General features: G+C 50.5%; 1 protein-coding gene across 5 annotated transcripts in view; it reads right to left on the bottom strand.

The window, feature by feature from the left end:
* Positions 1-1,626: 1,626 nt before the first annotated feature.
* The window catches only part of ASCC1 (activating signal cointegrator 1 complex subunit 1), a 32,707-nt gene continuing 7,919 nt past the window's right edge, over positions 1,627-26,414 (bottom strand). For 2 of the 5 annotated variants that reach the window (XM_027903688.1, XM_027903690.1), the window contains exons 6-10: positions 24,246-24,382; positions 21,955-22,074; positions 17,928-18,049; positions 16,165-16,244; positions 1,627-1,837 (exon numbers count right to left, since the gene is read on the bottom strand). In XM_027903688.1, the coding sequence (XP_027759489.1) occupies positions 1,721-1,837; positions 16,165-16,244; positions 17,928-18,049; positions 21,955-22,074; positions 24,246-24,382 (576 nt within the window). In that variant the 3' untranslated portion in view covers positions 1,627-1,720. Of the gene's footprint in view, positions 1,838-1,926; positions 3,450-7,099; positions 9,297-16,164; positions 16,245-17,927; positions 18,050-21,954; positions 22,075-24,245; positions 24,383-26,414 lie in introns of those variants that run through there. The other 3 variants (XM_027903691.1, XM_027903692.1, XM_027903693.1) reach the window with 3 other exon arrangements.

The raw sequence follows: 26,414 nt of genomic DNA, 5'->3' as shown, positions 1-26,414 counted from the left end.
GCTCTGCAGAAGGCTCCCACCCCCATCCCAAGCTTTTGCTTTGGGATTTTCCCCCCTCTCAGCGGGAGGAAAGCAGAGTGGGCAACAAGTGACGACTCACTTGCAGTTCCTTCACAGATGCAGCTGGGGATCTCCCAGCACACATTCAGCTTTTCTTCCTGCCAGGACCCTCAGGATGGAGGGAAAACTTAATATCCTCCAAGGGGATCAGGCAAGGTGTCAATTTTTAAGCGCACGCTGGAATAATTGTCATTAAAACATCTTTACACAAGTGGGAAGAGGAGGAATATGCTCCAGTCGGCTCATCCTTGTCAAAAATCCATGTTTGCCTCAACTTCTCTGTAAGCTGTTAAAATCCCGTCAGGCAGGAGCTTCCCAAGCTGCATCCCCTTTCCCGGCGGCTGTGAGAGCAGATCCTGGGTCTGCTCCAATGAGATTTTCCAAGCACCTCTTCAGGCTGGTGGGAAGATGACAGCAACCGGTGTGAAGTGCTCTCAGCACCTCCCAGCATTGGACTGGGAGTGCTTGGTGCTGAGGGAATGTCTGGGAAGGCGGCTTTTGGAGAGCACAAAGGCGCTTGACTCCAAGGAAAAGGAGACCAAAAGCCTGATGGTTGTGATTGGGAGCAACCAAGGGCACCCTGCAAAAGCACAGATGATTTGACTTCCTGGCAGGCAGGCTGGAAAGGACACAGGCAGCTTGGTCTTGGACAACACACAGCAATGGTTTGGGGGAAAAAAGGAAAACCCAAACCCCAAATCCCACCGCTGGTTGTGCATGGCCACGCAGCCAGCTCGCTCCGGAGGGAGGAAATGGGATGAAGTCCTCTAAAAAACGACCTCTGGTACATGTGGGTGCTGCTGGAGCAGCCCTACCCCTGGCTGAGATGCTCTCCACCTCGATGGCAGCATGATTCCACATCCATGGAAGCAACGAGGAATAGGCAACAGCACCCGTTTTGTTACAAAACACTCAAACACAGCAGCACCTTCCGTTTTTCAAAGGGTTCATCCTTGGGCGAGTTGAAAGCCTGCGTCGCTATTTTTACCAAATGTGGAGATTTACAGGAAAAAAACCTGTCGTCTTGAGATGTCTGAAGGATTCACAATGGAATCAAAGAGCCTGGTGCTGCTTTTAATGGAGAAACCACCTACAAGGCGTATGTTTTTTGACACGCTCTGAAACGGTCACTGGAAAGAGCTCTTACCATCAACGCTTTTTTATTGTCACAGTTTAATTACAGAAACGACCCATGCAACAGGAGATGATAAACACTTTGCTTTTGAAGGGAATTAATTTATTTTGGAGATCTACATCACACAGGCATCACGCTGCTGGATAGCCAAGCAATGTCTGACCTCAGTATCCTTAGATCGTGCTCTGGGAAGCTCTCCTGGATTTTAAACACTTATTTTTGAGAACAAACTTCCTCCTTTTGGAAATAAAGCCACGTTTAAATGCCAGCGACGCCCCGAAAAGCCACGCGGTTCTAGTTGTTTTCTTGGAAAACAAACAGGCAACAGACATCCAACAGGTAACTTTGTGACATTTTGGTTACCAATGGGGAAAGGAGGAGGAAGGACCCAGCAAGGAGTCACGAGGCACCCCTGCTTGGGAGCTCCCAGCTTCCCATCCAGGATTCTTGTCCTCTGAAAACGTTTCACCAAGGAATCGCTTGCCTCTGAGCGCAAGGAGGACCCTCTCCAGCCGAGTTGCCACCTCAGGAGAAGGATAGCTGCCCAGACGTGGCGTAGTAGCCAGAGGTGTCCGAGGAGAACCTCTGGGAAAGGCGCACCGAGTCCAGCTGCACCTCCCCGAAGTAAAAGTTCTCAAAGAGCTAAAAGAGAGCAGAAAAACCATCTGAGGGGCACCTAGGGGCAGCCTCCAGCTGGCCCAGGCTCTCCTGCAGGATCCAGCCCTGCCGAAAGAGCCTCTGGTCAGAGATTTGTTTTGCCTATTCTTTACATTATTTTTCCCCCTAAAGACTGCGCTTTAACTCTTTTTGTCTTGCTCTTTTTATCAGCAGCTGCTCAGGTCCCGTCACCCCCCACACACACACACACACTCTGCTGACTGTCACTGAGGGAGCTCGGGGAGGCCACCACCCCCGGGTGGCTCTCGAGGTCGCAGGCTCTGCAGGAGCAAGGATTGAGGCCAGGAGGTTTTCACCAATCCAGGCCACAGGACGTGCGACTTAACAGTCACAGCTCAGTCCTAATTCAAACGAGCAGGCTGGAGGCACAAGGCTCCTCATCCCAGCACTGACCCCGCTTTGTTCAACAAATCCGTCTTTGTTCGGCGAGGACTTGAGTGCAAATTAAGGAAAGCAAGCCAACTCCGGCACCCGGGGGGCGTGGCCCTGCCCATTAATCCAGTCTATGAAGCAGACCCCAAAAAAAATGACATCAGAATTTCTTACACCAAGTTATCAGTGGAAAGGCATCGTGTCCAAGTGCAAAGTGCTCCTCCCGTTCCATTAAGATGCTGGAAATTGCTCTACCTGGAAAAAGCTTCTCGGTGGAGATGCTGATTTTGAAACTGCTTAACCGGAGCGCTGTGAGTCATCCAGGGCCTGAGCATCTCCCCACCTTGGAGATCTCCAGAGGGGCCGTTCCATCTGGCTCCTATTGAATTTTCTATCTGTCCCTGCAGGTGTGGGCTCAGACAGTCCCACAGCCCTTCCTGCCATTGCAGGAGGCACTAAGGAAAGCCAACACGTTAATCCTCCTGGAGCCAATGGTGCATCAATTCCTCCATACAGGGAATGACTGAAATCCCAAATACCTACTTAGCATCTGAAAGGCTGCACTTCACCTCCTCCAAAGAGGCATTTGGCTCTGCCTGGCACTGATTTGGGCACAACTGCTCTTTTGTTGGTTCTCCCAAGGGTATTCTATTTTTCAAATACCCTTTTTTTTTTTTTTTTTTTTTTTTTTTTTCACAAGGAGACCAGCTAGATTTCTTTCAGGACAATTCCTGGGTTTGCTGCCACTCCACCATGTAGAAAAAGTGCCTTAGGGAAAAAGATTCCCTGCCCATCTTGGGGGCAGAGCAAGAGACCCCATGGCAGCAGTCTGGCTTCAAGGAACACTGTGTGGTGGTGGCCCCAGGGGGTCATTGCCCTAGGGCAGAGCACCCTGCTGAAAAGGAGCTGTGCTAAGGAAGCATCTCAAATGGGGAGAGGAGGAAAAGGGGAGAAGAGAAATGACTACAGCCACACAAACTCCATTTTGTACAATTAAAGATTTATACAATTAAAGATTAATTATGTTCCCAAAAGCCTGCGTCGCTCATGTTGGAGGACTCAGGATAAAATGTCTCATTAATAAGAGATGGCAGTAAAAAGGGGTTGGTCACCTTTCTCTTTTTGTTTTGGCTGACCTCAGAGGGAAGGATGACTTTCTGCTCTCCAGGGCTCACTGCAGGTTGGAAGAGGCCACTTTCAGTGCCTAAAAGGGGAACTTTGGGACAAGGTGTGATGGAACAAGGGGAAATAGCTTCACATTGATAGAGGGTGATTTAGATTATATAGAAGGAACAAACTCTTCCCTGTAAGGGTGGGGAGGCCCTGGCACAGGTTGCTCAGAGAAGCTGTGGCTGCCCCATCCCTATAAGTATCCAAGACCAGGTTGGATGGGGCTTGGAGCAACCTGGGTGGTGGAAGGTGTCCCTGCCCATGGCAGGGAGGTGGACTGAGGTGGTCTTTGAGGTTCCTTCCAACCCAAACCATTCTGTGATTCTGTGAAGGAAACAAATGAAATGCTGGGATGTGCTGGACCCACCAGCAGCACTGAAAGTCAAACCTTTACACCAAACAGCCAAAGGAATAGTCTTTCAAATACTTGCTTATGTTATCTCTGCACACCATAACCTGTTTTTATTACAAAACACATGTACTTCAAAGCAAAAAATCAGTTAATGAGACAAACCCTTCACAGAATCATAGAATTAACTGGGTTGGAAAAGACTTCTGAGAAAATCAAGTCCAACCCTTGATCCACTCCCACTGTGGTTTCCAGACCATGGCTCTGATGCCACATCCAGTCTCACCTTAAAAACCTCCAGTGACGGTGAGGTGAATCCACCACCTCCCTGGACAGCCCATTCCAGTGTCTGATCACTCTCTCTGTAAAGAATTCCTGCCTAATATCCAACCTAAACCTCCCCTGGCACAGCTTGAGCCCGTGCCCTCTTGTCCTGCTGCTGGTTGCTTGGTTGCCTGCAGCACCTCTAGCCTCACACAGCCTCTGACACATGAGAGCAGAGGGAAGATCGGGAAGCCCCAGAAGACACTGCCCAGGTCAAGGGCCCTCCATTTGTGCACTGCCAGAAGTGCAGCAGAGCTCTTGTACCAAAGCACTTTGTAATTCCCTTGGCTTTTATAAGACTCACCACCTCCCGTGTGTCCGAGCATCTGCGTGTTTCCCAGGGAGAATGCTGCTGGAACTATTGATTTTTGGTAATGTGGCTGTACTTTCTGAGAGTAAACATGCTACAAGATTTAGAGGACAAGCACAGATATATTTTTTTTATATTTTTTTTTTTTTGCTCTCGTTTCAGGCTGGCTTCCCACGGATGCTCCCGTGCTCCCTGAGGCTTCCCACCACAAAGCCACCAGGCATGGAGATCACTGCACATCTGAGACCTGCCTCGGGCAGAGGGGAGGGAGGCCCCTCCAACATCATCCCCCCAAGGCCCCTGAAACACCAGGAATTGGCTTCCTGTCACAAAAGCATCCTGTGCTCGGGTTCCCGGTGGGATTTTAGAAGGCCAAGCCTCCACTTTTGACTTTCACTTCTATTTATCTTGGGGAGAAGCCAAGCAGAGCCGAGAAAGATATTTTTAACTCCCCCCCTCTCCCCAGCCACCACAGAAACGCTCCGGTTTCAGAGCAGGCCTGTGGCACAGCTGATGAAATGCCTCCTGGAAAAGCATTTTAGAGCAGTTTTAATTCTGCACCAGGAAAGAAGGTACCCGGAGGTTCCTGCACTTCAGAAGCGAAGGCTGATAACCCTAAGACCGGCCAAGTCCCTTCCCACGGGTGCCAAGGACCCACCTTTCCCTGAAAAGGTTGCAGGGAGCATGGAGAGGTATGGATCAGGAGCAGGTAGGAGGGAGGCAGGGAGGAGAAACACCATCACAGCCCCCAAAAGCCGTGTCATTTGACTGGAGTGGGACACAAAGCTCAGCAAAAGCACAGTAATTCTGCAAATCCAAACATGCCGAAGGATTTACGTCCTCTAGGCCAAAAGAGTAAGTAAGGGGCTGGGATTTTTTTTTTTCCCTTTTTTTTAAGTATTATAAATGAGAATCAACCTGATGGAGGTAAAGGTCAGCTTACAAAATCAACACCATGCATGTTATGCGAGCTACTAACTCCCATCAAGGGAATAGCACTTAGAGGACTAAGTGCCCTCTGTCTCCCTGCTGCCTTCCCAAATTGAATTAGAACAGAATAAGGAAAGAGCATTGTTAACTTTTAACCCCAGAGAGGGAGAGAACTGGTCGATGGATAAGCCATATTTCACAGGTCAGCCTGCAAACTACCACAGGCAATAGCTCCTCCCTCTCCCTTCTCCCTTCCAGGGGGCCAGATCCAAGGACACAACTGTGCAGGTAATGATGAAAGGCAGGCAGCCCTGCAGCAGCTCCCAGAAAGCAAGTTTTCCTCCGCTTCTTCCCCACAGTCATTTATTCTGAGCCAGGAAAAGCACACCTGTAATTTCTAATACCCCAATTTCTCCCATTTAAGACAATTCCATTCAGATGCTGGAAACTCTTCTCCCTCTGAGGTCCGTTCCCCTCGATTACCCACAAATTACAAGGCAGGGCTCCCCTGGGGCGAGACAATCATTTTCTGAAGGAAGTCAAGAGGTTGAAGACTTGTTTTGGGAGAGATGGAATCACATATCAAACCCGCTCGCTCCCTGCAGACCGGAGCCAAAACTGCTTGTACAAACTTCAGCCCCCAAACCACAACAACTCCTCATCAAAGGCAGAGCAACAAATCAAAACCAGGATGACTCTTTTCCTCATTTTTCCCCCCCTTTTAAAGCTGTGAAGTAGGTTTTGCTGAAGCAATGTAGACACAAAAGCAAAGGAGAAGGACTCCTCAATGAAGCATTTAAAACAGGCACCTAAATGATGTCATGTTCCCAAGTGTGAGTGTTTGTTAAGTTGCCCTCCTGGGGGGGCTTGCTTCCCACAGACAACCCTCCTGGAATGAGGCAGCACCTTTGTGTTCCAAGCTGGAACCAACAGCAATAAATCACAGCGCTAATCCACGTAAGGACGGCGGCGACACATTTCAGCTCCTGTTCTGAAGAGCGGAGATGCCAACATAAACCAGGGCTTTGAAATCACCTGTCATGGGCTCAACAAGCATGAGAAATATTAATGCATTCAGCTGGAGAAGCACTGGGCAGCAGGAGGACAAAAGTCCAGGGAAGGGAGTCAGAGGTATTTAAAACTTCCTTCACGTAATCTCTGGCTCGCACTCAACGCTGCCTGGCCTGGATTTTGCTGCGGCCATCAGGATTATTGATCAGTTTTTAAAGCCTTATGTCGTTTACAGTAGTCAGCCAAAAAAAAAAAAAAAAGACCCATCCTGAATTCATAAAAAGCCCAAGCAGCTCTTCTGAGAGCATCGGTGCTCAGAAATGCCGAGGGAGCAACGACTTGTTAATTGCCTGGCAATTAAAAATTCCCACCAAAGAGCAGCATTACCAAGGGATAAAATGGATCTGTACACACACACACACATCTCCCCGGACTGTAGGGAGTTCTGCTGTGAACTCCAGCCACGGAAAGCAGTGCCTTAGGGCTGGGCTATGATAGATCAACAGCACAGAGGTGTCCCTGATGGGTCGGCGCTGTGGGCGAGCGGAGCCGTGTAATGTCATTAGGCTGTGACCAATCCGCCTCACAAACCCGGCTGCTCTCGGCAGGGAGCTGAGCGGGGGGGGTCCCTTTTTTCCATATCTGGAACAAACACAGAAATGAAGAACTTCTGAGAGGCAGGAAGGAAGAGGCTGACAGCTCCAGGAGCCCATGGCTGTGGAGGAGCTCCCTGTCACTGCTGCTGCACGGGTCACCAGCAATCCCTGCTCCTCTGCTTTGCCCGGGTTGAAGGCGTTTATCCCCTCCAAGATCCCATTCAGGAAGGCACAGGAATGTGTACCGGGCACCACCGGGCTCTGCCTCCTCGGGAGAACACGTGCAGGACATCACTTCCAACAGCCAACCCAGCGCTGGGAACGGGGGTCCAGCAGCTGCCGGCGGCACACACAGAGCTCCAACCAGGAGATTAAAGTGGAGCTTCGGAGCAGCCGCTGCCTTCAGAGTTTCATCTGCTCTGCACGCAGTGACAACAGCCCCCAGCTCACCTGCCGGCAGCCGCTCCCCTGGCGTGTCCCCATCCCTGAAGGAACGGCTTGGGAAGCTGGGGGGGAATGGGTGGCTGCTTTCCGTGGGAAATCAACACGCTAAGGTGTTATCCCCTTTGGGGAAGGGACAGACAAAATCCCAGGCATCCGCTGCCAAGCACGGAGAAAAATTAAGCGGCGTTTCTGAAGAGGTGCCTCAACACAGAGCAACGAATTCTGTTTGTTTGCAGACTCTCTGCACCCTCCCTTGGATGTTTTTCCATCTCATACGGGATGATGCATTTGAATTAATGCCTGTGTAACACGTCCACAGCTTGGGATGGAAAACACTGGAGAAGAGCAGAGAACAGTCGCCCTTCCAAATCATCTGGCGGAAGCACAACTGCGGTTTCCCATGCCAGATACAGCAGGAAGGCGCTGACTCCTTGGCAAACTGCTGGGTTACAGAGCTGATACCAGCACCAGGCAAAAGGGACTGATAGAGGAAATGGCAAAAACCAGGGATGGATTGAAAATCCAAAAAAAAAAATCTTGAAATGTGCAAGTAATGCTCAGAAACACCGATGGACTCAAAGAGAGTGCACTGAACACCAGCAAATCGTATCCATTGGAGCTCATCTGATCAACCTCCTTTGCTGCACAAACCACAGCCTCCAGTCCTCTGCTTTTGGGATCCCATCCACCTGTTTCAAGTGCCTCACTCTCCCACAGACCTGCCAGGGCTTCCACAGAAGGCTGTTCCCTCCACAGCTGCCTCAGTTCCCAGGCTGCAGCACGTGCTGGCACAGCTCCTTCCTCCTCATTCCAAAGAATGCATCAAACCCTTTTCCATTTCTGACCTAAACTCCCCCAAAACTACGACAGACAAACCCCAAACTAAAGCCCCTGGTGGCCCCCAGAAGATGAGAAACAACCAGGCACTGTGTCAGGATCTGGGGAGTTTGTTCAATGAACATTCTTTTTCCTTCTATTTTTGACTTTCAAAACGTGTTTTCTGAAATTTGGTGCCAAAAAAAGAAATACCCGATTCCTGTATTATTCACCCTGGACGCCACTCCGCCAATGATTATCTGCCAGAGGTTTAATTGTGCTTGGAAGCTCCCCAGGAACAATGCAAAAGGAGCGTAGGAAAAGCAGGTAGGCAGGTGCTCATCCAGCGAGGCGGCTCTTCCCGGCATTCCCAACCTGCTCTCCAAATTAGCAACTGCTTCCTTTCCATGGCTTTTTTTCAAGGACCGCTGGCTGGGCACCCAACATTTTCCAGTCCTGCTCAGGTGTCACAGGCTGAAGACGTCGTGCGGAGTCCCAGGGAGGGAAGGGAGGGTGAGGAAGGACGGGGAAGGCCGGCTGTCACCGGGGCCATCTCCAGGAGCACCAGCCACAGAGATGCAGATTGTTCTGTTCTGCAAGTGTGCAGCTGGCTCTGGAGTGTCTCTCCATCCCCAGTATAGCATCCAGTCCTTCCACACGGATAATGCGAGGAACAGCCCCTCCCTTCTCCTTTTCTTTCGGCCTCTGGCAGGTTTAAAAGGCGGCAGCAGAGGCCCTTTCACCTCGTCTCCTCGGGGAAGAATAAAGCGTGCAGACTTCAGGAGCGACAAAATCTTGGCCATGAAAGTCCCATCTCCCAAGTCAGGAGTATCTCCCCTATGACACTGGAAAATCCCTTGGGAAGCAATAACAATATAACCATCTCTCTCTGGAAAAGTACCACCACCGTAAGAAGATGCAGCACGCACGGAGTTCAGGAAGAAAGATCCAAGGCGTGTGATGGGAGGCTTCTTTTTCATATTTTTATTTTCCTGAGCCAAAGTAAATGCCATGTAAATGCCAAGAAGCTCTTGGTATGTTCACAGATGCCATCCCTGGGTGTTCTGCATGCATTCCACGTAGGAATCATAAAGTGATAAGCTGAAGAAAGGACCCGCGAAGGTCATCAGCTCCACTGTCCTCTCCTTTCCCAAGGGAGGAGGAGCTCATTGACGGCAGAACCTGGACTAACATCCCTCAAAATAACTGGGATCCCCATTTCCCAGCTCCTCTAGAGCAGTGCTTTATTATCCTTCCCTTTCCAAGGATTTTCCTGATGTCTTGCTGCAACTTAAGCCCATTATTTATCACTCTACCATCAGAGCATGGAGGACAAAGTATCCACTACTGGATACTACTGGATACACCACTGGAAGCTTCACATGCTGCCCTCCCTCCCTTTATTAACTTCAAAACAACTCGTAAGTCTTTCCAGCCCCAGCTTGTAGACATTTTCTACCCCTCCAATTATCTTACTGTTGCTCCCTGGGCTCTTTGCACCCACCCATGGTGCCCAGAACTGGGTAAACCCCTCAGCCAAGCACAGTCAGGGGTTTACTTTGCAGACCTCTTGGGCTCTTTATTTCCAGAGACCAACTCCTAACCCTAACCCTGGCCCATGGGGTTGGTATTGAGGCACTTCTCCACCCTACGCTGATGCCACCACTCCCTCCTGCACCCGCCCTTTGTTCACAGCACCCCGTTTGTTTCCACCTGATTTCTCCCGATCATTGGGAGCTCCATTCCTCTCCCCAGCTGGGTTTCACCTGCAGACCAAAGAGGAGTGCGTTTCATGCTGCCCACAACACCCTTTTGACCCCCACGGGTAGGAAAGGGTACGAGGATTTTGGCTCTGTGACCATGGAAGCAGCCGATCCTTCCCTGACTGCTGCCATGAGAAACCTCAGCTCCTCATAAAACTGGAGCAAAGCCACCTCAGCTGCCAGAGGGTGATGCAGCAGTGGGGAGGGTGACATTCAGCAATAGTCTAAATTAATCTGTCAGGCTGGATTTTTTTTGCAGATAGAACTGTTTGGGGCCAGGTGCAGGCCTTTGTTCAGCTGAGATCCTCTCCCTCCAGGGTCTCCTGCCTCCTTCACAAGCCAAATCCAGTAGTGCTCCTGCCACTACCACGCTGTAAAACCTTTGCTTTAGCTCAGGGTTTTGGGTCCGTTCCCCCCCCCCCCCCCCCCCCCCCCCCCCCCCCCCCCCCCCCCCCCCCCCCCCCCCTGCTACAAATCCATGAAAATTCATGTGCTTGAGGAAATCAGACCCTAGTTGCTATGGTGAAAGGCATTCTGCAAACTAAGAAACAAATACAAGTGGGACATTTGGAGGTTACCAGATTTTTGCACATCTTTCAGACAAGAATAAAAAAACCCTTCCAGCACGTTAAAGGCTCCGATAACTTCCCAGACCCTGCTACGCTTCAAACATGAGGGATTTACAGCACGACTCAAGGAAATTAATAATCAAGCACTGCATTTCTCCAAAGAAGCCTCGTTCCCGTGGCTCCTATTATAGCAAATGCAGCAACAGTTTTTAAGAGCTGCTGGGTTCTGGCTTTGCTGCAGAGATGCCAGGAGGCTCGAGACGCATCCGGGAATACTGGGACAAGGAGCTCCCATCAATGTGACCTCCTCGCTCCACTCACTGAACCACCAGGAGGAGGAGTCTGGCTACACAGCCAGTAAATTAACTCGGACAGACCTGAAAAATTATCCAGCAGAAGGGTCATGGCACCTTTGGGATGAACTGCCTACTTTTGCTAATCAGTGGGCTGGGTTTTTTTGCACATTTAATGCGTTGGGTCCCTGCCTTCTATTAAGGCGCTGCTGTAATTCAAGCCCTGCCAGCTCCACGGAGAAAAACTGTCCTCCTAAGATCAAAGCGGTGATGCTGCCTTGGCTGGATGGTGGCAGAGCGGGGATCTCAGGGAAATGAGGAGGCAGGACGCCCACTGAGTGGGAGGCAGGGGCACCCACAGCACCGCTGAAAGGGCTCAGCCCTTGGGCCGGATGGGACTGCAGCGGTACAGGGGCAAGAGAATTCAGAAACTTTATAACCCCCTCAACAAATCCTCCCTCTTCCAGCACTCACAGTCCCTGCTAAAATTAGTCAGAGCTGAGCACCTCTGAAAAGAAAACAAAGAGGCTTCTCCCCTTCTTGGTAAGGTCACCAAACAGATCCCTGTCACAGAGAGGCAGAACAAACCTTCTGCACCTCCTGCACCGCGTCCTCCTCAGTGCAGCGGCTCAGCTTCCCCTCCAACACCTCCAGTGCTGCCTCCAAGGCCCAAACATTCCAACAAAGACATTTTTCCTCTATTGTCTAGTCTGATTTTTCAAACGCCACTTTAAATTCCTGTTTCGTTGAATGCAAATAGCACGAATATGCCTTTTTTCCCCCTGAAGAATATAATTCGTAGGAAAGCGTTTTCACGGCAACCCCAATTTAATCTCCTCCTTTCTCCCCGTGATCATACAAATGATCTCCAATCTCATCTGCTCAACTGTCACATCCTGCCATCCCACTGTTGCTCTAATTGCACACTGCTGAGCCCCCTCGATCGTTCCGGTATCTCTCCATAATGGCAGGATCAGAACTGAAGGCAGGAATTCTCCCCTCTGCAAAGCGGCACCGCAGCCTTTCATTTCTGCTTTTGATTCTTCTGTAAAACCAAGGCGAGGAAAAGCACCGGCTTATTTCTGAGACACTGATGTTGCACCACAGTCTCTTATTCAGGCTCTTCTCATCCCGGGTGGATTTTTTTGTTTAGCATTTTTAACTCTAAACTTTCCAAACAGTCACCTCCCGTTTGGTGTTTGTTCTGGTTGCCAGTCCTACTGCAATCTACACCTTTACCACCTCACTGAGGATAACAAGGTGTTCTCATCCTTTCCAAACAACAGGCAGTCTTGATCCTCATTTAAGGTCGGTTCTTTGGGCCTTTGATTTCACCTCAGCTATAAAATACATCAGGAAAAGACTCAGCCTCCTTGAACCCACAAACAAAAGTTACACAAAAGGCCTGGGTTTCAGTGGCTGCAGAATGTGAGACACTCTCCTCAACTGCAAGTGGAGGTGGCTCTAAACAGGGGCAGGTGTTTATTTGCGTAGTGCTCGATGGTCTTGGGGTATTTTGAGGGCCGAGATTTTTCTTTCTCATGGTATCTCTCCATATGCCACTGCATCAAATGTCTTAAACTGAGCTGCTGCAGATGCCTCTGTCCTTACCCAGCAGGACAGACACGGTAACAGAGAACACCACCAAATTCCTCTGCTACGTCAGCTCTCCAGTATATCAGTCAGTAAATGCACTTTCCCCCTGCTCCAAGTGAAAGCAGATACAGTCCCATAATTTAATACCTTAATGCAGGCCTCAAAAGAGAAGGAGCCTCATCAAATTATGCCTTGTCTGACCTAGAAGCCCTCCCAGAGCACTCCCAGAGCCTCACTGCTGGAGCAGGGCATGGCAGCATGTGTCACTGCCTCAGCTGATCCAGTTCCCAGTCTTCCATCCCAGCTTAAAGTCTCCCCTAATGCCCTAAGACATCAGATGTGCAGCTTTCTGCTGCTGTACCTCAGTAGCTGTTCCCTCAATATTTAATCTTGTAAGCTGTTAATGCACAGATCTGTGCTAAGCGGCAGGGTTCGGCTTTTTCTGTACTCAAAATTTGCTTCCTTCTCGTCTGAATGTGGCAAAGGCCATTCTTTCACTCCTCAGACCTCAGCTCGAGTCAACAATCGTTCCCTTTTAAACCAGTGAGAGCCCAGGTGGTTTTCTTCCTCCTGCAAGACTCCCTTTCCCTCAAACGCACCACAGAAATTTTTGGCCGGGCGGTCCCTTCGCGTTCCTGTTCGTTTTTATTTATTCACTGCAGCCCCAGGTTTTTTTTTTTTCCACCGAGTGAAATAAATAAAAGCCCGGAGGCAGCGCAGCCCCGTCTCCGGAGATGCCGGCAGCTGCCCCGGCCGCCTCCGTGCCAGCGCTGTGCCAGCTGCCACGCAGGGCACGCGGCCACCGCCGGGGACACGGGAGCAGGCAGGGCGAGGGGGCTGCCAAACCAGCGCCTCTCCCGGGCCCGGCCCTGCCCTCACCCTGGGGAAGGAGCTGCCGGTGTCTCTCAGACGTGAATCGCTGCCTCCTCCCTCCGCTCTCCGCTTTGCTCCCGACCGGAGCACGGCTCCGGTACGTGACTGGGATGTTCAAAGCCACACTAGCCAGCCTAGAAGGAATGCAGATCGCTCCACGGGAAGTGGTCCACGAAGCATCTCCAGCTCTTTGGGACTAGACTAGGTGAGCACAATGCCAGAGCTTTGTGAGACACAAATCCATTGGGTCACACAATCCCTTGGGCTCTCGGCTCCACCTATGCCAGGAAGTCTTTTTCACGGATATTCTTCAAGACAGAAGTAATTTAAACTCCCAAACGCAACTCATCCTACAGAATCTATTTTCTGAGCAGTGTGGGAAGGTACCGGCCTGCACAGCCATTTATTAGCACAAATAGGAGTGTGTGTTTAACTCTGCGGAACGGGTAGAACAAAGGATTATTAAATAAAATTCCGATTAGTTCAGCTGAAAGCAAAATACCAGCTGGAGCCTGGGGTAACGCAGGCATGGTATCAGCAAACATGTGCTGCCAGCGCATCTGCACACACACACACACACACACAACACACCCCCCAGCTCTGACCACGGGGAGCCTCCTCAGCCTGCAGCAGCAGAGCCACAGCAGAGATCCTGAGCTCCCACAGCTCAGGTCCTGCCCTCTGCTCGGCAGAGCCTTTGGCTGCGCAACGGGAACGAGAGGGACGGAACCAGAGTTCTCCCACTTCGTGCCCTCCCGCCAGTGGCCACGCTTTGTTAGCGTTCCAAGTGGGAACACGGCCACTCGGCACGGCTGTGGCAGAGTCCCACCGCCTGGAATCACGTGTGGCTCTCCCTCCCACCATCCTGCCTAACTGCAGCCATATTCATTAACAGCCCGTCGGCGTTTAGATCCCAGTGCAGAAGTTAATGAAGCCACTTTGTGAGAGGGCAGCCTACCCGAGCACGAGATAAATAATGGATAGAGGAGCGGGCTGGGAGGGAACCGGCGCATCCTTGCAAGGTCACGCTGGAATGCATCAGTGGCTCACTGAGGCTTGGGCTCCTCCGGTAAGAAGCCTGGAGCTATTTATGACTCATGTAATTAATTAATGCCAACGGGCGCTCTGCTGCAGGCACGTGGGAGACCAAAGGGAACTACGAAGCGAGCAGGTTAGGAAATGTGGTGGAGGTGGGAGAGAAGGATGACATTTCTTGCGGCAAGACAGGCTTTGAAGTAATTACCAACAGTCCAAACAGCCAGCAGCTCCTTCGGCTGCGTCAGTACGGAATCAATTAGAAGCTTTAAAAATGCATTGGCTCGTCTTGCCGAGAGCATCAGGAATAAGGAGCAGCCTCGGAGGGAGGGCAGTTGCATTTCTGAACACCACGGGACCACCTTCCCCCCCACTCCGATCCTCAGACCCCACAAACAGCGTGACCAGCAGAGGGAGCATCGTTAATGCCTTCCCGATCGCAAACGCTTCGGCGTGAGGAGCACCGAGGGACACCCACGGTTTGATTTGACGCGTCTGTAAAGCCCGAGGACAAGTTTAACAGAAGCAAAACACTGAAGGCCGAGTCCTTGCGGGCACTCAGGGCTCCTGACACACCTCTCTTTCCCTGGGCCGGCTACCCCCGCACCGGCAGCTCACCAAACCTCGCAGACCACGTCGGGGAGGGGACCGTGTCTGTGGCTTCCCTGCTCCAGCTGGCAATACTGCAGTCTCACACCGCACACTCAACATGTGGCGACGCTGAGTCATGACACTGTGCTTGCACAGACCGTTTGAGGACAATGAGAGCTTAACCTAATTTTGTCCCTTTGTTTGTCCTCTGCACAGAGGAGATCAATCAGTTCCACTCCCTGCCTTCACACCCCCCTGCATCCACTGCCTAATACATTATTAAAACTGTAAATACAAATAAAGAACACCCTTTCCCTCTTCTGGGAGAGCTCCAAAGTCCTGCTGGGCTGTACAGCTCCCACCCAGGCTGAATCCTCTCTCATGTCTCTTTGTTGCCAGAATATCTCCTAAGCGTTCCCAAATGTATCCATGCATTGTCCTCGCTCCCTCTTATCAGAGCTGCCTGCAACAAAATCCTCTCACACAATGAGGATTGCAAATTTGCTTACAACCCAGTGCTGTTTCCTATTTCTGCTCCTCTGTGCATCTCTTTTCTCTCTGGACACTTGCAGGGGTCAAGCGACCACAGCACCAACTCTGCCACAGCCATCTGGATGAGCAGCAGAGGCTGCCTTGCATCCCAATCCTGGCTGGCAAAGCCTGGGAGGCTGCAGGATGCTCCCGTTTGAGCCTTACCCACCTCCAGAATCTGAAGGATTGTGTTTTCCATGCTCTGATCACTGCCAAAGCCCTCAGATCCTGGATGGTGGGACTCCCTGCTGCAACCTGCTATTTTTCTGGAGCAAACCCGTGCAAATCAATAGCAGAGATTAAAAAGAAGAAGAAAAGAATAAGCAAAATGAGAGTCGGGTTTAGTTTCATAAATATATATGAGTAGAACAAGAGCAACACAGTGCTTCTTTCTGCTGGGCTGGGAATCAACAGGAGCCCAGGAGTCTCCAGGGTAAAACAGGAGAGAAGTAAACGACAACATCAACACCCACTTAGCATTCGTGCTACATATTCCTGCTCTGAGCCTCAGCAGCTTTAGGAATGCTTCTGTTAAACACTGTAATGCTCCCAATTACCACAGATCTGGATTGTTTATTTTCTAAACAGATTTCCCCCCCCCCCTCACAGGAGATCCCATAAGCCTAAGACAAAAGCAGTCCTGAAGAGGTGTTTCAACCCCTTTTGGCTATACAAGTATCCACAGCTGGGCCCATTTCCCTAATTGTTTCATACTGACCTTGAGGATATTTCGGCCATTAAATGACTCCCGCTCCTTGAAAGATGATTTACCAGTCATTGTGTTGTTTCGCTCTTCAGCTGTAGACAGAAAAGCCACCACCAGAATGAGCTTCAGATGGGAGAACTCTGTGTGCTGTACTTCACCCCCCACTCTCTCCCTCCCCAAAGTCAGCTGCCAGCTAATAGATCTAGTTCTTAGTGCAAAAAAACTGCTTTCCCTTGGATTTCTAAGGGAATAAGGCAGGAAAGGGGTGCCTCTATCAGGACCACCTACGTTACCTGGAGGAAAGACCCTAAATCAGAGCTACGAGGCAATGGCTCAGTGCAACACACAGGTTTTCTCTCCGGCTGATTTTAATTCCCACATCCCAGCCGTGCCAGGGTGAATGTCAGCATGGCATGGAACAGCACCAAATTCCAGGCTCAGCGTGCCAGCACAACGCCAGGGGCGATCCGGATCCGGGCAGCACCGACACAAACCTCTGCCACCTGCTCGAGGGAGCACACCCACGTGGTGTGGGTGCTTCTGCTGGGGTGGGCACACAGCCACACAGACACTCAGGACAGCAACCTGGGGCCTACAGCGACTGCCCGTGTCTGAGATCCATTTCCCCAGAGCACGTCTGGATTTTTCTATAATCCCTCAGTACATGATCTGTTCTTTCCACAGGACCTCTGTCTCACTCGGTGAATATATTCAACATTCCTTTTTCATCTCCAGCATTAACTATGAAGTCCCCCTCACAGCCAGCCTGATATTCAAATCCTGTATGGAATATAAAGCGACTTCCATGGCTGCCTGCAGAATGCTCTCCCCATTGTGTCTGAATGCCTCATATGCCTCCTGGGGTTGTGCAGAATACAGAGCCAGAATGTCAGGTATAGCTGCCCACGTGCCTCCCCTCACAGACAGCCACACCAGCACTTTGAGCTCGAGTTTTTGGGTCTCGATTTGAGACCGGTTTGAGTCAGATAAGTGTGCTTATCTGACTCCAGGACCAGGTAGACCCAAAACCTGCCCAGAAAACCACGACACAGATCACCTGCTCTTACCACTCTTCGCACAGAGACTCAGACAGGCAGCAACTAGAGAATTCCCAACACAACCCATTGTGCTGCACGGGGGTCACCGAGGCAGAGCACACGCACGTTTGCACGTGGAGAACCAGACTGTAACACGCTGCCCCTCCCCAAACCTCCCAAACATGATGCTTTTGAGGCTGCTTTATAAAGCAATGTGATAAGAACAGACTGCCAGAGCAGACAATCTCTTGGCAGAGCCAGCAGACACCATACACTCAAGAATAGCTCATATTCAGCCTCTCAGCCATCTGCATCTGATTTAAGGAAAAACACACTGGAATCACGCCCCTAAACCAATGGGCAATCTTTAACTTGACCAAAGAGGATTTATGTTTTCATCTTGTTTAAAGGTCAGCATGGCACATGGAGTTGTTACCTAATTTCAATTTAACACTGGGGCACAGAAAGCCCAAGACTTCAGGTGGTACTTGAATCTCCCTCCCTAGCCCAGATCCTGTCAGTGCTCCTGGGCGACAGGGTTTTTGAATCTGTGACTCTGATGACTGCTTTTTTAATTTTCTCCTTGGTTTTATCTCCTGACATCCCCTCACAGCCCTGCAGGTATTCCTGAGATTAAGAAAAATCACACCATTGAAAAAGCAAACAACAAAAGCATTTGCTGAGCAGCAGGGCTCCTTTAAATGCATTTATCAGTAAGGATGAAGGGTCTGTACGTACTTGGATCTTTCCTGAAGAGAGTGTTCATGACTGTAGCATGCAGCTTCACCCTGTCCCATTCTTTGAGCATCAGGCCAGAGGCCACAAACCGCTCCACCAGCCGATCAGCGATCACCTGCAATCTGGGAAGGCAAGAAGAGAAAGAACAGAGCCATGTAAACCAAGGAGAGAGAAGCCCCTGCATCATCAGCTTTTGGCTTTTCAGCTGGGAGGGCAGCGAGTGTGAAATGAAGTCTCTGCACGCACACAGGAAAGGGAGCTGGTCCCTGATGGAAAGCGAGCAGAGACATCAAGATTCAGTTCTAATGCGAAAAGTTCTGGCTGTTTCGCAAAGCTTCCTCCGTGATCGCTTCTGCTGCAAATATTCCAGGAAGAAGGGCAGATTTAGCACAGCAGAGAGCTTGTTCACAGTGGCAGATGTTACTGGGAGCTGAAGGATGCATCCCTCTCCTGCCAGGAAACACAATGTGACTCTCCCTGCAAATGCTACAATCTGCAGAGCCGCAGTGGCTTAGGCACCTTGTGTCTCAGAGGATCTGCTCAGGGACTGCTGGAGCCTGCACCCTCTGTGTCCCAAATAAGCAAACCACTCACTGGGCTTTATTTCTGGGAGAGCCCAGAACGTGGTGACAGAGGGCACAAACCCAGACAGCACATCCTGGAGAACGCTCCAGCTTTGGAGCTACTGAGCAAGCGGAACCAAAGGACTTATTCCCACCTTTGTGTCTGCCTTGCTTGGGCACAAAAGCGGCCGCAGCTGCCAGGATCTGTGAGCTGACCCGTCCTGGGATAGGCAGCAGGAGCAGGAGCACAGCAACACATTCACATGTCCTATGCCCAAAGAGCTGAAGGAACTTCCAGGCTGCTGCCACCCCCAAAAGATTTCCCCAGTGCCTGAATGAAGCTTACCAAAAGCAGCGAGGATGTGCTAGAACAAGAGCTTCCCATCCCCGAAAACAAGGCCGGAGGGTATTAAGCCCAGGCAGAAGGATCTGGGTTTCTCTCAGCACGTCCCAGGGATTAGACAGCTTTCTGCTCCGTGAGGTCCCACCACTTTGGTGTCTGAGCTGCAGCAGAGCGTGGCTGCTCCGAGCCTGGTCCCCAGAGCCCGGGGCTGCCGCGCTCCGAGTGCCAGCTCCTACCCCGCCACCGGTTTTGGACTGCCCCTCACGGGCTGCCGGCCCCCATGTGACTATCCCAAGACTCTCCAACCACCAATTGTCATGGCTTTCTACCATTTCCTGGCTTTACTTCAGTGATTTTTAAAATTAGCAACGACAAAGATTAAATGAATATCATTACAGACAATACTAAAACAAATTAACAGAGAATAGCTCAAGTGAAAATGGTGCTTTATTACGTTATAAAGTTAATCAAGGAAATAAAACAAATTAGAATGAATTATAATGGAAATTATTTGCCATGTGGGAGGCATCAGAGCATGATCCCTCTTTCAGTCTGAGCCATTATATGTGCAGAAGGGCTTGCCAACCCCTAATTCTGTCTGCAGTTACGCAAGCTAAGTCAGGATAAATCAAATCTCCTGCTTTACAGCTTAAGCTGATCAAGATCATCCAAAGATCAGGAAGGAACTCCACCCCTCAGCCATGCCAGGAACTACACAGAGCTAACAGGACATCTTGCATGAGACAGGAAGGCACACACCTCTCTCCAACACAGGCTGCAGCAGTCTGATCCAGCACAGAGAGCCACGTGGCTGCTGCTCTCCTCTAGTATTGGCCTTGCAGCTCAGAAACTGCTTTCTACCTGCCTTCTGCCCATTTCCCTGAGCAAGGCACAGCAGGTTTCAGCAGGCAAGAAGTGCAAGGAGCTGCTCAGCAATGATTTGTCTTGCAGGCCAGAAAACAGAGCAAAGTTTTCTGAAGAGATCATCATCTATTCCCTCTTTACTCTTGGTCCAACACGGTGTCTGCTGGAATCTCAGTGGAAGCAAAAGGTGCTCTCCATCTACATAAAAATACCTGCTTTCACCTCTGCAAAGCTAAATGGTTTTCTGGATGCTTGCTACCAGTTAAGGAACTATACTAGGGGGGAAGTGCCAGATGAATTAATTCGCAGGTGAGGGCAGAACCAGCCTGGGCCAAGGATTAAAGCTTCAACTCCTTGGTCCTCTCTGAGCCTACTGCTACACAAAAAGCAAAGTAAATACCATGGAAGAGAAGCTTGGCAGCCTCCAAGTGCCACAAAAAGCACAAGGTCTGAGTTTGGTCAAAACCTCAACTAACAGATCTCTCTGAAGAACAGAGGAGACATCAGCCCTTTCCCAAAGTGGTGGTGGGGGGAGTTGTTTTCAGTTTGAAGGCAAGGTGGATTTGAAGGCCTCACTCCTCTCTCCTGCCCAAAGCAGCTCTGCCACCCCTGATGCACACAAGCACTTTCTCCAGCATTATGGCTAAGTGGGTTCTCAGCAGAAGGGATCCAGCTGGCACCTGCAACACACCACAGTGCTAGCACCAGCAATCCAAGCTGTCCCCAGAGGCAGGCAGACACCACTGGAAGTTCAGGTCCTACTTAGGCTCCCCAGGATCCTCTCCCTGCTCCTCAGGCTGCAGACTTGTTTCCAGAGGCCAGCAGGCTCAGAGAACCCCAGAGCTCAGTGACACAGGAGAACAGGCCTATACCTCAGCTCTCAGAGCTGATATTTCAGATGCTCTCCACAACAAACCCAATGAAGGGCATTTGGGTCACCCAGTGTTTGCCTTCTCCTCATCTTTCTGAGTGCTTCTGCCTTCTGTCTCCCTGTGCTCTGCCTCCTGGCTGATCTCTAGCTCGCCCTGGTTTTCCACCCGCCCCGCTTGTTTTATCTCACCTCTTTGAGGGTAGGACAGACTTCAAAGGGGAAGAGCCAAGGAAAGGAAACTATTTCAATTCCTACTGCCTCCCAGCAATTCTTACATTTTTCATTTTCCCACCCATTTCCTTATCCCACTTCCGATCTCTTATTTCAACACGGCCTCCACAGTGTGGTTTTAAGCAGGTGGCCCTTCTGTTTTCCTCAGCCCTCGAGGAAAGGAGATGCCAGAATATATCCCTTCTTCCCTGAGCCAGTCCCTGCTCACTGACTCCCTCCTCCAGCTGCACTGCTCCATGCTCCTCTGCTAGCTCCTGCTGTCCTCTGGCAATGGGAACAGACAACAAAAGGGCAGCGAGAAGGAAAAGAGAAGGCTGAGGTTCATAGAGAGGAGGCTAAAGCTCTTTTGGATATTCCCCTTCCCCTCTTTGTTGATCACAGAATCCTAGAATGGGTTGGGTTGGGAGGGACATTCAGGATCAAGGACCCCTTCCACTAGACCAGGTTGTTCCAAGCCCCACCCGTGTTTCTCCTCAGTCTTCCAGAAAGCACCAAAAGAAAAGGTGGTGCTGCCACATGTGATGTACCTGCCAAAAACGAGGTGGAGGAAGGTTGTCCAGACACTGCCACATCCTGGGCAGTGCTGCTTTGTAAAGCCCAAGCCACGAGCCCCAGTGGTGAACAGCACAAACACTCACACTGACACCAACCAGGCTTCAAGATTTCAGAGCAGCAGCTCAGATATTTCAAGCCCAGCACCCGTTCCAGGCTGCTACAGACACACAAACCAACTCTGTAATCAAGCCGTGCTCTTCTGAGGACCTTCTGGCGTAACTGGGTTTTAACAGTAATTAAGTGCTGCAGAAGAGGCCAGAATAATCTGGATTGCAGGGTGGGAACTAGACTGCAGAGGCCAAGTCGTCCTGCCTCCTAAATCATCTCAGGAGTATCTCCTGGGCCATCTTATCCACGTGTGAGCTGTGACTCCATTATTCAACCTGACAGGCCACTGCAGGGACAAATGACACCTTTCAGCTGCGCCACCAGTGACTGATTCAAAGAGCAAACACATCACTGCCTTAACCGGTTTAGGAAGTGGAGATGACTTCATCTCCCTGACCGCTGGCCCGAGGGCTGCCGGCCATGCCCACCAGCTCCAGAGGGTTTCCCTAGCACACCCAGGGGGGATGAGGGAAAGGGGCACGGGAAGCTCACCTGTCTGAGCCGTCCTTCATGTGGACTTTGGCGTAAAGGACGTCGGTCATCGCAGGGTCGTCGTTCATGTACTCCACTCCCGCCACCTCCACGGTCAGGGGCTTGCCTCCAGTGATTTGGCTAAAACCCAAGAAAGCCCTCGTGTTAAAAAGCAAAATGCCACACCTGTTTTTGAAATGCAACCCAGAGTGCTCCTCACGCACACACCAAATATTTGGGTTTGCTAAGGGGATGATATAAAATACTTTTTTTTGGTCACAGTTAGACACAAATTTGAGGTTAAGAAGGACCTAAATATTACACAGACCACATGGGGCTTTGAACTCCACTGAGGAATTCTTCACTTTCCCAAATCTTTCAGGTTGTCTGCACTGAAAAAAACCCAAACACAAAAAGGTTCCCTTCGTCCTAAAGCTCAAAAGGCTGTTGTTCCTTATGGTCTTATCACCTCAAGAAGTAAAATAATTTAAATTCATCCGTTCAGTGTTTCTGGCACACATTAAGTCAACCTGTCAGTGTTCACAGGCCACCTCAATCTCTGTGGACACGTCAGAAAACCCACCAGCAGTAAAGAGCACAAGTTCTTATTCCAGAGAGGCTCCTCCCTTCCCTATGAAAAGAGCAACTGTGACAGAGTCTCCAGCTTGCTGATTTTCGCTGGGAAAGCTGCTGGATACAATTCTAAGCACACTGCAACATCCACCAGTAAACAGAGCCGGTTTCAAGTCAGCTCCAGCTCCTCTCGCAGGAAGGCGACACGGCAAACGCGTGCAGGATGTGATGTGCACTCCCACACCTGCAAACACACTGTCAAGTGGATCTGCTTCCCAACACGCCACCTCCTTGCCTTTCCCACTCCAGAGCAGCGCTTCCTCTGAGTAAGTGCTGCCTTTTTTTACACCCCGGCCTGGTGGAAAGAACAGGGAGTGTCTGGGCAGGCAGATGTAACAAACACGAGTTAACAAGGTGAGCGTGACTTTGCTCTGACCTTGCTCAGCTCTGGCTTGCCCATGTGAGCGCCTCTGAGGTTCTCAGCTAAGATTCCCAAGCAGAATAAGCAAAGATTCCCACGTGGAATAATGATTTCCCTTCCCAGTAAGGTTACTGGGAGGAAAACAGCACAAATGTACTATTATGCACGTCCCACCCATGGCACTAAAGGTCATGTATTCTAAAAAAAAAAAAAGGGTCAAAAAGGTCACATCTACCTTCACAGGGCACTGCCTGCACTCAGAAAAGGAAATGAAGGCTAATGAAGGTTTATGTGGCTGGAAGGGAGCCTAAATTAATTTTCCAAGTACATTTATTTGGGTGTGGAGGGGAAAACAATAACCTAAAGGTTACATTCAAGTGTTGATTCCCCCTCCACTAAAGAAAACGGGGAGCAAAGATTTTCTCCACCTCAGTTCAAAGCACTTACGAGGAAGCTGGCACTTTCCAAACAGTGCAGGCAGAGCCTCCTCCTGGAAACACACTTGCATTTCTGTTCACCAGCTGAACAACTGGATGTCATTTTAAAGGCAGAGGTATGAATTTGGGCCCTGCATGAATTCCCACAGATATTACCTGGCACAGCGTGGCCAATTCTTGCACGGAGGCAGCACATAAATGAATCCAAAGGATCCGTGCTCTGCGTGCAAAGGCATGGCAGAAATAAATAAATAAATAAATAAATAAACCCCTCCCTCAGGCCATCTCCAATTTCTAAGCTGAACAGAGATAAGCTAATTATGGTGTCACTGGACCGCATTTGCAGCTAAAGCCCCAACATCTGCAGCTCGGTGTTAACGGGCAGCGAGGAAGCCGCGGTCCCGGAGCGGCGAGGAGCTTTTCAGGCTGATACTGCTCACATGGCTGGTGCTGCCTTCCCTGCACACGGCTCCCACAGCAAGGAATGCGTGTCAAGGACACCTCGGCATCTGCTCCGTGCCAGAGCCCACTGCAGGACACGTGCACAGGTGAGGGAGTTGGGCCCTCCCCCTGCAGCAGGAACAGGGGGGGCAGCGGCAAAAAAACAACGGGGGCGCACGTGGCAAACAGAAACGAGCAGAGCAGGTTCTCAGGCAGTGCTGAGGGTCTGAGCTGAGCTGCCAGGTGCTCTTAGGCTCTTTGTGGCTGCTTGGTGATTCCTACCGCTCCCATTTGAAAGGTTTCAGCCTCTTCCTAAATTTCTAGAGCTAAGAGAGACGACTGAGCTGCTTTTCTCATCGCCGCCCCTTGTCAAAGACAGCGTGCTGCTTTCCCCCCCACTCGACCCTTGGTGGTGATGACATCCCTTTTCCACCACTTACTCCACAAAGTCCTCTTTGCATTGCTGTAGGAGGTCACACGCTTTCCGGATCTCTTGTTCGTTCAGGAGCACCAGCGTCCCCAGAGTCAGGTGAAGCTTTGCAGGGTTCTGGAACAGGCTGCTGCTGACCCCGTGATCCTACAAATCAGTCAATCCATCACATATAGGTGTGTCTTACCTCATCCACACCCCACCTCCCCCCTCCACCAGAGGGATAAATACTACACAGAACGGGTACCAAGCCCCTGACATCGGTACTTTTATCTCTGGTTGGGTTGGTAATGACTCGAAGTTGAGAAACAAAATTTCCCAGGCTTTGCGAGAAAGCGAGCTCAGCCTGGCAGGAGAGGCACAGTCCCATAGCTCCCTGCCTGCCTTTCCTGCTGAACAGCACATTCCAACAGGCTGCAATTTGGGACCCAGGACCAGCAGCACTCACGGGGTTCCGGGAGGAGACTTCCCCAGATGTCGAAGCGGCAGCTGCCACCAGCAATGCACTCAACGCAAGCCAGCACAGATTTAATACCCAAGTCCAATTTCTTGTGCAATAACGCTGGAACCAGCTGTAGTGACAAGCTCTAAATGGTCTCTAAATCCTGTCTAAACACAGGTTGCACCTCACAACACAAGCGCAGCTAATACCAGCTCTGATAATTACATTTTTCTTCTTCCCATGTGCCCTATAGTTTGCCGAGATGAATTAAGTTTAAATTCCCTTTATAAGAAGAGCTGCATATTGTTGCTGGGGAAGAACTGTTCCCAGGTGGAGCAGTGGTTACATTCAGCTTTAAGAAACATGCTCTTTTGTTCTAAGATACTTTTAAAAATTCCTTGAGGATGGTTAACACACCCATATTAAAACAATTATTTCCACTTTGTGGCCGTTTCCCATCAGCGCATTAAATAACCTCCAATTTTAACTCCAGAAGAAGCCAACCCGCCAGGCCATGGAAGCTTTTCTCCGTCTGCAAAGAGTCCACTGACTGAGAATGACAGCTTTGAAGCTTCTAGCTGTGCTCCACACTTTGAAATGAAACCTTTCAGATGTTTAAACACTGCAGTATCTCAGCCCATCAAGAGTTCAATGCCCCACATCTCACTCAGCATTTTTCATGCCTAATGACCACATCCAGACCCTTCTTTACAGCAGAGCTTATGGGCTGGACTAGAGACAAGCCAGGCTGCAACACAGAGGCCAGGGGCTTGCTCCAGCAGCCACAGGCTGGTGAAAAACAGGTATGGTCCCATCTCGCTTCTCCCCACCTTCCCCTCCCTGCAGTAAAAACCTTGCAGCTTCCTTTAACTCATCCTGCTGCCAGCATGCGTGACAGGACATGCTTTCTCTCTGTCAGCCTTTTTTCCCCAACGAGATCCATAGCCAGAGAATATCTGGCTCATCATAAACCAGCAGAAACTGGGAGAAGGTCTGATTTATCCTCACCACGGACAACCAGCCGGTGTAACTCCCACAGAGCACACAGATGAGGTACAGCAGCAAAGCAGTCTGCAGGTCAGAGAGCCAAAGCCTCCTTTTCTGCCACAGCACGATTTGTGCTGTAAACACCAACCTGCCCCAAAAAGCTGCCTTTTCCCCCTGAGCTTTCCAACCCCTGAGTGTGGGCTGAGAGCTGACAAAGCGATGGCACGTCACGTCCGCGAGCCACGGGGGGCTTAGCGGGGCAGAGCAGTGCACAGAGAGCAGGACAAGACCTAGATAATCTCCCTGCTTCACTCCCTAGCATTTCAGGCAGCTCCTCAAAACCCTGCTTACACTCCCTACTCTTTCACAGGCCGGCAGATCCCACTTCTCCCACACATAAAAAAAGAGATGCTGCGTCAGAGGGAGCTCTCCCTGGAACAGGCAACGTTCCCACGGGTGTCTCGGCAGCCCTTCATGGCTGGATACTGCTTCCTGGGATGCAAAAAGGCTGGAACCCACTTATTCCAGTCCCAGACTATGATAGGCCATCAGCAACCACTGTGTTGCCTCACAGGAAGCCCTAGAAATGTCTCTAAAAATTTACTGTTCAAACTTGGGTTCCCTAAGGCAGGAAGAACAATCCCTTTATGCCCCATCCCTATGTGATGACTGTCCATTTTAGCTTATGCCTCTCCCTGGCACTGCCCTGACATGGTCCAAAAAACCTCATCTCATTTCCACTCAGACTGA

Source organism: Empidonax traillii, unplaced genomic scaffold, assembly GCF_003031625.1.
Source record: "Empidonax traillii isolate 1590-97213 ecotype Southwest subspecies unplaced genomic scaffold, ASM303162v1 scaffold991:size255050, whole genome shotgun sequence".
NCBI lineage: Eukaryota > Metazoa > Chordata > Aves > Passeriformes > Tyrannidae > Empidonax > Empidonax traillii.
This window is presented reverse-complemented; position numbering and strand designations above follow the sequence as displayed.